This window comes from Zophobas morio, unplaced genomic scaffold, assembly GCF_036711695.1.
Source record: "Zophobas morio isolate AGI-343-1 ecotype UQ-CSIRO unplaced genomic scaffold, CSIRO_AGI_Zmor_V1 ptg000011l, whole genome shotgun sequence".
NCBI lineage: Eukaryota > Metazoa > Arthropoda > Insecta > Coleoptera > Tenebrionidae > Zophobas > Zophobas morio.
Genome location: NW_026972116.1, coordinates 15,750,392 through 15,765,016, shown reverse-complemented (window position 1 = coordinate 15,765,016; position 14,625 = coordinate 15,750,392). Strand labels below are relative to the sequence as shown.

At 31.1% G+C, this 14,625-nt stretch overlaps 1 protein-coding gene across 1 annotated transcript; it reads right to left on the bottom strand.

Moving 5' to 3' along the window:
- Nucleotides 1-1,292: 1,292 nt before the first annotated feature.
- On the bottom strand, nt 1,293-9,357 carry LOC135126530 (endocuticle structural glycoprotein SgAbd-2-like). Its single transcript, XM_064052555.1, has 3 exons — nt 9,335-9,357; nt 8,891-9,174; nt 1,293-1,681 (listed from the first exon to the last, which is right to left on the bottom strand). The coding sequence occupies exons 1-3, from the start codon at nt 9,341-9,343 to the stop codon at nt 1,339-1,341; spliced, it is 636 nt and encodes a 211-aa protein (XP_063908625.1). The 5' UTR covers nt 9,344-9,357; the 3' UTR covers nt 1,293-1,338.
- Between the last annotated feature and the right edge of the window lie 5,268 nt (nt 9,358-14,625).

Sequence of the window (14,625 nt, the reverse complement as noted above, 5' to 3'; positions counted from 1 at the left end):
AACTAGACCAGAAATTAAAAAATCACCCTGTGTAATCATTGAGCCAAGTTGTAAAAACCGACGGTCTAATCTTTTTAGGGATATCAGAATCTAAAGTTATTTGTGAAAATTTCGAAGGGTACATTTCACCACTGTTTTCAACTTACAAAACTTTAGAAACTACAAAAGAAATATTATTGACGTTTTTTGTCTGAAATGAGATACAGTAAAAGTAGATTTTAAGCAGGTAATTTTTCGTTTGTAATTTTTGTATTTTTGTAAGGTAAAAGCTCTGACTTTTAAATATGTATACGTGATGAAACATTTCACCAAAATTTTAAAAAGAATTATGTTGGTAAACCATTAAAAAACTGCCATTGTGTTACATAGAGAAAATTTTGGACAAGCCAAGTTTAAAATTTCATAACAATAAGTCTGTTAATAACGAAGATATTAGATTTAGACATTTTTGCGATTTCATACTTAATGAGCAAATAAATTTTAATTTTTATTTACAAAATTTATTTTTTATGATTTTATATATAATAAAAGGCATATGGTAATATGTAAATTTTAACAAGATTTACTTAACAAAATTTTTAAATGACGTCATCAAGTTTCTGGAAGGGATGAACAAATGAATTCTGATTAACAATTTATAAAATCCACGTTTGACGATCTACATAATATTTTCGAAATATGCCTAAATTTCATAACAATCACAACAGTCAGTTCAGTATTTTTGAAGATTGTCTGTTTAATAAAATCGCCAACACACGAATGACGACAGATACCCGAAACGGAAGACCTAGTTTTCCTTTTTCATATTCTAGCAGATATGAAACGTAAAAAAACATTAAATTAGTCCTAGATTATCCGACGTATCAGGCACATGTTTTACTTAATAAATCTAAACTATTCGAAAATTACTTCATGGGGTAAAAGTGACTTTTTTAACATTCGAAATTTTAAATTGCACAAATAGCCCAAAATTCTGGAACAGCTGTGATATTTAGATATAGGTTTAGTTTTTAGCCTATTAAAATTTATTAAGTTTTTATTAATTTTTTAAAATGGATGGTGTATGTTGCTTAGAAGAAGCGTCAAAATTTGAATTTCCTGTCGATATTTTTATTTATATGTGTCTTAGAACAGAATCAGAATCCTATTGGCACAAGAGTAAGATTTTCATATCTTAATTTATGATTTTTGAATCTTTTTGAATTACAATATCCTTGTTTCGCCAAAATTTTGGATAAATTTCTCACTCAAAAAGATAGGATGCATATTTCAAATAAGTTAAACACCAAATGTACATCACTAATTCTTTATTTTAGATATATACAATGTCAAGTATTTTCAGTAGTTGTATCCTGCTGTACGCTGGGCGGCTTGCGGTGCCAGGTACTGCCTGCTAGGATCGGAAGTCGTAAACGAGTCCGTGGCAGAATAACCGGAACGGCTCGAAGCGGCGTTAATCTCGAGAGATTTCTGAATGGCGGCAGGTACAGGGGGCGGCGTGGGCAGATGATCGCCGCTGGCCCTAAAACCATTTTCGTCCGCAACGTAGTTAACAGTGTAAGTAACCCCATCGGGACCCGTGTAAGAGTAAGTGCCTTGTACGACATTCGTTTCCTGATTCGTCCCAAAGTTCTTTAGCTGGCCGGATTCTTGTTGACTTATGCGGTTTTCGGTCTCGTATCTGAGGACAACATGCGAGTAATTAGAAATATATTTCAAAGGATAGTCCGTCGAGGGGGTTTTACTGGCTGTTTACTGTGATAAATTGTACATTTGATGGCCCAGAGCAGATACAACTTAGTAGACATGTCTAATGCGGCTGTCACCGTATATAAATTTATTTTGTCATAGGTTTTTTCGGGGATGCTTTTTGCTGTTGTCTCGTTTCGTAAAAAGTGGAAGTAATGGTGCTTTAGCATGATTGAGTGTCTGCTACATGAAACTTAGAGCATAGTTGTTAACAGTTGAAAATCGTTAGACGAAATAATGGGGAAAATTTAGAGGAGTCTGGATTTGCGGCTAGAAAAACGATCATCAGACTGGTGAAAGGGATTGCTTTAAGCTTTTGTATAAGTTTTCACACAACTCAACGGACGAATTTTTTTTTTTTTGGCGTACATCATAAACACATTTTCAGACAACTAATCTATCTACAGTAAAAACACGTCGTTTGAAGCCTTTAATTTTATCTCTATAGTAATTTAGAAGGATTTTGTGACAGAAATGAAAATATGTGGTGACAAATTATGTCGAGTCTTGAAATAAGTTAAGTAAAATATTGTCAATATTTTTGAAAAATAATACCCAGGAGGAAGTACACTTAGCAAAATCAACACGCAGGTTAATTGATTGTCGGTTTACTAAATTGCTTGCACATCTGAGACGCAAGTTATGTCAACACTGTGTAGAATAATTGAAAACCGACAGCGAATTGACGTCGCTTGCGTCTATCCACATGCAAAATAAACCCAAACATTTAAACACTTTTATAAAAACATTATTCAAAAAAATTTTTCATTTTTGCGGTAGGAGGAACCTGTTATCCGCTACCATAAAAACACTAAAACATCGAGTTCTATAACATTTTATTACTTTATGGAGAGGATAAAATTTTACTGCAATTTATTTCAAAGGCAAGGGCAGTAAGCAATTCCTCTACCTCCCAAACGATAGCTAAGGGTCATTTTGAGGGATATCTAATCTCAGAGGTTTCATAGGTTATACTAAAATTTTAAACAGATGTGAAGAGTATCGCGAAGATAAAAAATTGGTCTAAAGAGTTTAGACAGTACTTCCCTCGCTGTCGGAAACTTGACGACTGCATGCCTATTGTGTTTTTTTTCTCATTACATTTTTGTAGTGGGAATTTAAAAAAAAATTGCGATGACGTCATCAACATTTTTGCAAGGACACGTATATCAGTTGGGATAGATGTAGTGTAATACTAAGAATAAAATTATTATATTCTCAAATTTTCGGGAAAATGAATTGGGTCGTTTGAATATTGATTTGTAATAATCAATAAAATAACGAAACAATTTACTCACGTATACCTACGTATCAGAGGCAACTGAAAATCGTGTATGTATAAACATTGTTAATTTAAGATGACAGGCGTAACAGCATACGTGAGAGCCAAACACAGAAACTGTAAACAAAACGACCGTCGGTTTTATTGCTTCGACTTCCGCTTATTATATAAAACATTGGGTTTTATTTTAATTCTTGACGGTGAAATTCACAATTGGTTGATTATAAACATGTCTATTTCACATTCGCGGAATCAAGTGAACGCATAAAACAAATGCAGGTCTGTAATGTTAAAGTCGATGTAAATAAGCGTGCTACCCTTATGTTTCAACCGAGTTTTTCCTTTAACAAATTTTGTGTCTACCAAATTGGGTTGGTTGGGGTGTAATACTAATAATAAGTGTTGCCTTTAATTTAATCAATAAAATAAATTGACTTCATTAATTCTTTTGAACCACCTCTTAAGAAAATCTAAAAAATATGAATGGAATGATAAATCACAAGTACAAACTCATCATATTTTTTGCATTTTAGATAGGATTTATTCAATTTTTTTAGGAGGGATGAACAAATACATTTTGAACAAAAGTTTACCATGCTTATAATAACTTTAAAATATTCCCAAGATTTCAAAGCATTCGGTTTTGTAATTCCTGATTAAATCGATAAAATAAATTCACGCCTTCATTAATTTTTTTGAGTCACCCTGCATATGCAAATCCAAAAATATGAATGGAATGATAAATCACAAGTACAGACTCATCATATTTTGTACATTTTAGATACGATTTATTCGGAAAACTTTTGAGCTGACGTCATCAGTTTTTTGTAGAAGATAACCAAATATATTTTGACTAAAAATTTATTATGCTCTTTATAACCTTACAACATCTGCAAGATTTCAAAGCATTCGGTTTTGTAGTTCCTGATTAAATCAATAAAATATATTTACGCATTCATTAATTTTTTTGAGTCACCCTGTATATGCAAATCCAAAAAATATGAATGGAGTGATAGATCACAAGTACAGACTCATCATATTTTGTACATTTTAGATATGATTTATTCCACAAACTTTTGAGCTGACGTCATCAAGTTTTTGGAGGGGATAAGCAAATATTTTTTGACTAAAGATTTATGATGCTCTTTATAGCCTTAAAACATCTGCAACATTTCAAAGCATTCTGGTTAGCAGATTAAAAATTAAATTTCAAAATGTTGTTTTATAATTTTGATTTTTTTTCCAAAAATCTGGACGTTTCGGGTGAAAAGTCGATTCAGAGTTGTAAACTACATGTGTAGGACTATGTTATTTTATACAATTGAAAACCCATTTACTATGTACAATTTTGAAGTGACGTCATCGCTTTAGTGGTGGGGATGATTCGACAAATTTGGGTTAGCGTTTTACCATCTACATGATATTCTTAATATAAGTACAAAATTTCACAACAATCAGTCGAGTACTTTCGGAGATTATCTGTCTAATAAAAATCCGGGACAACAGACGGACAGACGGACAGACGGACAGACGGACGGACAGACGGACAGACGGACAGACGGACGGACAGACGGACAGACGGACGGACAGACAGACAGACAGACGGAAATGGGAGACCTATTTCTTCGTCTTCTAGGGGTCATGAAAGATCGAGAAAACGTAAAAGTAGAGAGTCGGCCGACGGACTCGATTACAATACTTCCTTTGCTTACGCTCGGGAAGTAAAAATTGGTCGAAGATTATTTGACAGAACTTCCTTCGCCCCTAAACTGCAACCCAACAAATTGCGTTTCATAATTTTTTTGCGATTTTTGTTTTTATAACCTCCATCAAGCTAAAACCAGTGGCGTAAATAACACTTCTGCAGCTTTATTGGACTTGAATTTTTCAATTCTTCAATTTTTAATTTTCTTGTTGCTTAAGTTTATCGATTTGCGATTTTTTGAATTTTCAAGTTCCTATTTATGAGTTTTTCTACTTAAAATGTCTCAAGTTTTCAATTTTTCATTTCCCAAATTTTCTATCTACAATTTTTCGTTTCGGTTTTTTATTTTCTTTATTTTAATATTTTTTGATTTTTCAATTTTTTAGTTTTTCCATTTTTCAAACATTTTCCAAAAAAATGGTTAAAATTTGTTCAATCAACCGAAAATTAGTGTCAAGTTATAGATAATCTTCCGCCAGTTACAAATCCAAAATCGCCTTCACAACATCTATTGCAATAAAGGTAATATATGGTTCCAAAATTTTCAAAAACTTTCCAAAAAAAGGTTAAAATTCCCGATTCAATCGACCGAAAATTGGTGTCTAATTGTAGATAATTTTCCGCCAGTTCAAATCTAAAATGGCTCTCAGGATATCTGTTCTAATAAACACTACAAGGAAATTCAAAATTTTCAAAAATTTTCCAAAAAAATGGTTAAAATTGGTTCAATTGACCAAAAATTGGTGTAAAATTTTAGAGAATCCTTTCATCAGCTACAAATCGGAAATCGCCGTCAGGATATCTGTTTCAATAATACAAATTTTCAAAAATTTTCCCAAAAAATGGTTAAAATCGGTTCAATTCACTGAAAAACTGGTTTCAAATTGTAGATACTCTTTCGCCAATTACAAATTCGAAATCGTCCTCACGACATCTATTGAAATAAAAGTAAAATGTGATTTCAAAATTTTCAAAATTTTTCAAAAAAATGGTTAAAATTGGCTCAAACCACTAAAAATTGGTGCCAAATTGCACATATTAGTCCGCCAGTAACAAATCTGAAACCGTCGCCACGATATCTGTTCCAATAAGCGAGAAAAGTGAATTTAAAATTTCCAAAAAGTTAAAAAAAATGGGTAAAATTTGTTCAATCGACCGAAAATTGGTGTCAAACTGTAGATAATTTTCCTGCAATTACAAATACGAAATCGTCGTCAGGATATCTGCTGCAATAAACACGAAAAGGAAATTCAAAATTTTTAAAAATTTTTCAAAAAACTGATTAAAATTGGTTCAATCGACCGAGAATTGGTGTCAAATTCTAGATAATCTTTCATCACCTACAAATCTGAAATCGCCGTTAGGATATCTGTTTCAATAAACACGAAAAATGAATTCACAAATTTTCACAAATTTTGCAAAAAAAAATGGTTAAAATCGGTTCAATCCACTGAAAAATTGGTGTCAAATTGTAGATCCGTTTCTGCCAATTACAAATCCGAGATCATCTTCACGACATCTATTGAAATAAAAGTAAAATATGATTTCAAACTTTTCAAAATTTTTCAAAAAAAAAGGTTAAAATTGGTTCAAACCACTGAAAATTGGTGCCAAATTGTTGATATTATTTCGCCAGTAATAAATCTGAAACCGCCATCACGATATTTGTTCCAATAAGCACGAAAAGTAAATTCAAATTTTCAAAAATTAAAAAAAAAGATTAAAATTTGTTCCATCGACTGAAAATTAGGGTCAAATTGTAGATAAACTTTCGCCAATTACAAATCTGAAATCGCCGTCACTATAGTTCTTCCAATAAATACGAAAAGTGAATTCAAAATTTTCTAAAAAAAATGGTTAAAATTGGTTCAATCAAACGAAAAGTGGTGTCAAATTTTAGACAATCTTCTGCCAGTTACAAATCTGAAATCGCCGTGAGGGTATCTGTTCCAATACATACGAAAAGTGAATTCAAAATTTCGAAAAAATGTTAAAAAAAAAATGGTTAAAGTGGGTTTAATCGACTGAAAATTGGTCTCAAACTATATCGAATCTTCCGCCCGTTGCGAATCTGAATCGCCATCACGACATCTGATCCAATAAATACGAAAAGTGAATTCAAAATTTCCCAAAAAATTAGTTAAAATTGGTTCAATCGACCGAAAACTGGTGTCAAATTGTAGATAATCTGCCGCCGGTTACAAATCCGAAATTGCCTTCCCAACATCTATGGAAATAAAGGTAATGTGGTTCCAAAATTTTTAAAAATTTTCCAAAAAAATGGCTAAAATGAGTTCAATCTATCGATAATTGGTATCAAATTGTAGATAATCATCCGCCAGTTACAAATCGCCGTCAGGATATCTGTTTCAAGCAACACGAAAAGTGAAATTAAAATTTCCAAAAATTTTCCAAAAAAATAGTTAAAATTGGTTCAATTGATCGAAAACTGGTGTTAAATTGTAAATAATCTTCCGCCATTTACAAAGCTGAAATCACCGTTGCGATAAATGTTCACAAAAAGTGAGTTCAAAATTTTCAAAAATTTTACAAACAATTTGCTTAAAATGTCTTCAATCAACCGAAACTTGGTGTCAAATTGTAGATAATCTTCCACCGGTAAAAAATCCGAAATCGCCTTCCCAACATCTATGGAAATAAAGGTAATCTATGGTTCCAAAATTTTCAAAAATTTTCCAAAAAAATGTCTAAAATGGGTTCAATCGATCGATAATTGGTATCAAATTGTAGATAATCATCCGCCAGTTACAAACCACCGTCAGGATATCTGTTCCAATAAACATTAAAATTGAAATCAAAATTTCCAAAAATTTTCCAAAAAAATTTGACCGTTTAGCGAAGAAACTGAAAGCGGATTCGTATACTGCAAGTATAGGAGTATATTTCTGTATAACATTCAAAAATCATTTTAAAATACAAACGGTTTGCCACGAATTTTATTAAAAGAATTTCATCACGGACCATTCGACGTTAAAAAAATAGGTAGGTCATTTTGTCAAAAACAACGTGTAAGTAAATTTTATTTAGGAGAAGCAAATCCTGTGTTGTAATTAAAAATAAAAATCTAGAGGTGGCAGTTTTGAGCCGCGCTCGCCATTATACGTTTTCGGCGCCATTATTCAACATTAAATTTAATTTAGTTTTACTGCATGTTCAACAGTAATTTTGTTACATCATTTGTACATAAAATTACATACACACATGAAGAATAGGTAACGTAACTTTCTTTTCTTCATAATTTACGTGGAATACATTATAGCTACGTTAGTACGCGAAATAAAAAAATGCATGACCTGTTCGGCTTGAAATACGTTTCCCTCATCGTGTGCTAGATTATTCATCTGCACGTTACGACACAAGCAGGTGGCATTAGGGTGAAAACCTGTAGAGAATTTTACGTTGTGGATTTTTCTATTATTGTGTTTTATATGCGTCTACGTGACATTGTTATAATACTTTTTTTACATACTGTATGCAAACAACGCATGAAGGAAACTGCAAAAAATAGCAGCAATTATTTTTCACATGATTTACTATGAAAAAAATAAAAAATCTCTCTAATTATCTCTAGTGGGGACTTTTTTGAATAACTAGTAAATCAACAAAAAAACAGCAGTAGAAGAAAATGTAATTGAATGTCTCTATGTAAATACACACATCGCTTCATTTCTCAAAAATGTGCAAATATTGCAGACATTTTTCATAGCTTTAATAAATATATTTTGTTTGTTTAATATTGAAATTGGTTCATTTTTGCTGAACTTAGTTTTCTTACAGTCAAAATACAGCTTTTCAGAAAAAAAGTAACTTTTCGTTTTCGCGTTCAAACTCTAATAAAATGTGCCTTATTCAACACAACAATTTGAAATATCGTTTTATTTGTGACGTTTTGGCAAGCACTTCATATCTAAAATTTGCTTGTTGGTTCGACCCTCAAAGATTTCTGTTCATAACGTTCGATTTCCACATGCCCTGGCAATTTCTGCTTCCGAAGAAGAAATTCGGCCCAAATCAATAGCACCATACAACCGGATATTCGTGCAATTTATTTACGTCATTCAGTGGATGTTTCCGTGTGTCGGTAACAGGTGGCGCGTAATCTCCGGATTAAATTGTAAAATAAACCGACTCACTCGAATCTGTAAGTTCCGTCTCCACTGTTGTCATTGTTGAAACGAAGGATAGCAACAGGTGCGCCCCCTGCGAGTCCTGAATAAGTCCTGGCAGATGGTGCGTTATAAACTTGGGATGGAACTGGTCCAGACGCGGGAGGGACGTAGGACGACGCCGTTCCAGCGCCGAAAGCTGGAGGAGCTAAAAGGCCGCCGCCGCCAGCCGTTCTCGCCGCCACCGGCGGCAGATATATGTTCTCCAAGCGGTTAGCCGCCACCCCGCAGACCACGAAGATCAAAGCTACCTGAAATTATTCATGGATTTTCAAGTGGGGCTTCCACGTGCTGCGAAAATTTTCATATTCAAAAGAAAAATACGAACTTTTCTGCTATGTAACAAAAACTATTTTTTTTTCTTGTATTACAACTATTGTGCTAAATGTGTACTAAACGCTGAAGACTTACCAATTTCATTGTGGTGGTTTTAGCACTGCTGAAGATACAATGAACAAGAGAATAAGTCGCTCGCTTTTATAGATAATAATCGGTTTGGAGATTTCGGGAGCTTCATTTCAAGGTAATCATAACAGTGTACTCATCTCGAAGGTGTGGAGAATAAGGAAAGGTTCCATGCATCATAAGTGACCTAGAAATGCTATTGTGGACGATTGCGAATTCTCCCATAATTCGGATCAATTATTACAAATGTCATTCGGGTTTTAATTTAAAAGCGGTTTCCTTTTATAGAGAAACGGCTATTAATTAGCCGAGAAAAATTAAGGAGCTTTGATTGCTTTGGGAGGTAGACGCTTTTAATAAAGACTTCAAAGAGGGAAAAAACTTTGATAGCATCCAAACTTAAGTATGTCAAATTTGAAAAGGTCAATATTCAAATCGAATTAAAGAGATTGAGAAGCCGACGCATCTGAAATGGTTTGATTGAAAAGGAGAGGATGGCGTAGGTACAGCCAAAATTTTTTCGTTATGTAGAGGTACTTGACTACATGGTAACAGTGATATGGAATTAATCGATAAATAAGTGTAGCTACCTTGGCATTCATTATAAACTAACACTTTATAAATTAGCAGTCTATAGTTAAAAGGTGCTTTAATTAGTTGCCGTAATTGGTAATTGATATTTTCTAGGAACTGTTTAATTAAATAGACGGAGCCGAAGGTAGTGGTCGTTAAAATAAACGCTCAAATTTCCAGATGACCGAGCTCGTTTATAAACTTAGCTACAATAGCGCTTTGATTTTCCGTTTGTTAAATAAAGAAGCTCGTAAAAGCGCTTTGGAGCAGAGTAACGTTGATTTTTTGATTATCATATTTTGTGTTTAATAAATTCTTCAGTCAGACTGCAAAAAAGGAAAAATAGAAGGTCTGATTAATCAAATTGTTTTAAAATTACTTTGTAACGAAAACAGTCATACGTTGATGAATATGCAAAATAAAGTCTGTTTAGCAATATTTGAAAGATGGTCACTTTCAGTTCTGAATAAAATCATCATTTGTTTCAAATTGCTTAAAAATTTTGTTATCATAAGTATAATGAATGAATTTGTGTTCTGTATGAGAAAATAACGATCTTTACAAAGACGAAACGCCTTAAAATAATCGAAAATGTGGTTACGACTATGTTAAACACAGTTAAAAAGAAAGATTAAATTATATCTTAACACAAGAAGAATTTATCATGTTGCAACGATAAAAACAAAAATATATTTTTTTATTATTATTACTTAAAACTAATAAATTAATATTCTCATCTAGGCTTATGTAAAGCACCACTTAAGTAAGCACTTTAAAGCAATAGTGAAGTCAATTCTTAGATTTTTAAATATAGTTATATTGTGTACATTTTTTTATTGTATTTTTTTATTATAATGCAGTCATTTTGTACAATTTTTCATGTTATTTTCCTATTTTATAGGTTTTAGAATACGAAAATACATATTTTCGTTGAAGCGAAAATCCTTCGTTAAATAAAGTACTCGTAAAAATAAAACATAACAAGCTACTGTTATCTAATTTTAACTTTCCACTTTTTGCTTTTTCTAGAAATGTTTTCATCAATTTTTACAATTTGTACTTACAGAAATTTTATGGCGTCACCTAAAAAAAGATATTTTATCAATTTTCATTAAAAATGAGGCTTGATATAAATAATACTGCTTGTTTACTAATCAAAAAAATTAATAGATAGTTTCTGCGATTTTTCACTTTTTTATAGGAGACACAGCAACATATCAAACGAACGATAAAATACAGGGTGTTGTATTCATATTATTGTTAAGATTTAATAATCGATATTCGAAATTATAATACTTAATAGTATAGATTTTTTTATAACATCCTGTGTAGTGAGATAACCTTCGTCAGATTTTTTTCTGAACCTGAGCTTTTTCCGAGAAAAAAAAAACACAAATTTTTCGAAGATCTGAATCCGTCCAAATCTCTATTCTAGAACGTTTGGAGTTATTTTAGTCATATTTTAAAAATCTCAATTTTTCAATACCAACAAATTTTCTTACCGGTTTTTGAGCTCTCGAAATACTTATTGAAAAAAAAAATTATTTTCAAACCAAATTTTTCGAAAATCTTGGTCGTAGACCATTGAACTTTACGTTTTTCGAATCAGCTTGGTGAGATCTTTATCCCAGAATTTTGTGAAGATTTTTGGCAAATTTTGAAAAATCTCAATTTTTCAATAGGTACCCCCGTCTGAATTTTTTGGCAATTCCTCGCAATTTAGTTATGTAAAAAATTTCATAATCAAACCGAATTTTTCGAAAATCTTAATCGAAAACTATTTAACATTTTTTAAGTTTTTCGAATCAGAATTTTTTGAAGATTTTTGCGCAACTTTTCAAAAATCTCAACTTTTCTCAATAAACGATTTTATCGTTTTTAGAGCTTTCGAAATATTAAGCAAAAAACATTTTCAAATTGAATTTTTTGAAAATCTTTACTTAAAATCGACACTTTTGGTTTTTCGAATTAGCTCGACAAAACCTATATTTCAAAAATTTTTTAGGATAATGAGTATTTTTTAAAATCGCAATTTTTCTATATCCCCGTATGCATTTTTTGATCGTTCCTCGCAATTTAACGTTATTTAAAAAAATTCGTTATGAAACCAAATTTTTCGAAAATCTTGGTTGAGGCCTATTTACCATTTTATGTTTTTCGAATCAGCTCATTGAAGTCTATGTACCAGAATTTTTTGAGGAGTTTTGGGCCACTTTTCAAAAATCTCAATTTTTCAAAATCTACACGATTATACTATATTACGATATTATATTTTCGAATTTTCGAAATATTAAGCAAAAAAACATTTTCAAACCGAATTTTTCGAAAATGTTTACTTAAAATCGGCACTTTATGTTTTTCAAATCGGTTGGATGAGATCTACCTATATCTATATATATTTTGTGAAAATTTTTGGCGAATATTTAAAAGTTTCTATTTTTCAATATTCTCATAAGCATTTTTTGACTGTTCCTCGCAATTTAAAGTTACATATTAAAAAAAAAAATTTAATTAAATTTTTCGAAAATCTTGATCGAGGACCATTTAACATTTTATGTTTTTCAAATCAGCTCATTAAAGTCTACATACCAGAATTTTTTCAGTATTTTTGGGACACTTTTCAAAAATCTCAATTTTTCAGGAAATGCACGTTTTTTGAAGTTTCGAAATATTAAGCAAAAAAACATTTCTAAACCGAATTGTTTGAAAATCTGTATTTAAAATCGGCACTTTATGTTTTTCAAATCAGCTCGACGAGATCTATATGCCAGAATTTGGTGAAAATTTTTGGCGAATTTTTAAAAATCTCTATTTTTCCTATATGAACTTTTTTACCATTCCTCGAAATATGAATTCATTTAAAAAATTTCATTATCAAACCCAATTTTTCGAAAATCTTAGTCGAAAACTATTTATTTAATACTTTATGTTTTTCGAATCCACTTATCTCTGTATAAGCTGATATATTAAATCTATATCCCAGAATTTTTTCAAGATTTTTGAGCAATTCTTCGCAAAATTTCAACTCTTCAGTACACTATTTTACCGTTTTTCGACCTTTCGTAATATTAAGCAAAAAAACATTTTCAAACTGAATTTTTCGAAAATCTTCACTTAAAATCGACACATTATGTTTTTCGAATCAACTGGACGAGATCTGTATTTCAAAAATTTTTTAGGGGAAGAGGTATTTTTTAAAATCCCAATTTTTCAATATCCCTGTATGCATTTTTTTACCGTTCCTCGCAGTTTAAAATTGTAGAGAAAATCATCATCAAACCAAATTTTTCGAAAATCTTGGTCGAGGACCATTTAACAATTTATGTTTTTCGAATCAGCTCACTGAGATCTATTTACCAGAATTTTTTAAGGATTTTTAGACCACTTTTCAAAAATCTCAATTTTTCAATACACTATTCTACCGTTTTTCGACCTTTCGTAATATTAAGCAAAAAAACATTTTCAAACTGAATTTTTCGAAAATCTTCACTTAAAATCGACATATTATGTTTTTCGAATCAACTGGACGAGATCTGTATTTCAAAAATTTTTTAGGGGAAGAGGTATTTTTTTAAAATCCCAATTTTTCAATATCCCCGTATGCATTTTTTTACCGTTCCTCGCAGTTTAAAATTGTAGAGAAAATCATCATCAAACCAAATTTTTCGAAAATCTTGGTCGAGGACCATTTAACAATTTATGTTTTTCGAATCAGCTCACTGAGATCTATTTACCAGAATTTTTTAAGGATTTTTAGACCACTTTTCAAAAATCTCAATTTTTCAATACACGATTTTACCGTTTTTCGAACTTCCGAAATATTAAGCAAAAAAACATTTTCAAAGCGAATTTTTCGAAAATCTTTAGTTAAAATCAGCAGTTTATGTTTTTCAAATTAGCTCAACTAGATCTTTATTCCAGAATTTTGTGAATATTTTTGGCAAATTTTTAAAAATCTCAATTCTTCAATACTTTCGCATGCATTTTTTGGCCGCTCCTGGCAATTAAAAGTTATTTAAAAATTTTCATCATCAAACCGAATTTTTCTAAAATCTCAGTAGAGAACTATTTAATACTTTACGTTTTTCGAATCAGCTCATTGAAGTCTATGTACCAGAATTTTTTGAGGAGTTTTGGGCCACTTTTCAAAAATCTCAATTTTTCAAAACCTACACGATTATACTATATTACGATATTATATTTTCGAATTTTCGAAATATTAAGCAAAAAAACATTTTCAAACCGAATTTTTCGAAAATGTTTACTTAAAATCTATATCCTAGACTTTTTTCAAGATTTTTGAGCAAATCTTCAAAAAATCTCAACTCATCAGTACCTACACTATTTTTCCGTTTTTCGACCTTTCGTAATATTAAGCAAAAAAACATTTTCAAAATGAATTTTCCGAAAATCTTCACTTAAAATTGACACCTTATGTTTTTCGAATCAACTCGACGAGATCTGTATTTCAAAAATTTTTTGGAGTAAAGAGTATTTGTTAAAATCACAATTTTTCAATATCCCCGTATGCATTTTTTTACCGATTCACGCAATTTAAAATTATAAAAAGAAATCGTCATCAAAGCAAATTTTTCGAAAATCTTGGTCGAGGACCATTTAACATTTTATGTTTTTCGAATCAGCTCATTGAAGTCTATATACCAGAATTTTTTAAGGATTTTTTGGCCACTTTTCAAAAATCTCAATTTTTCAGTACATGATTT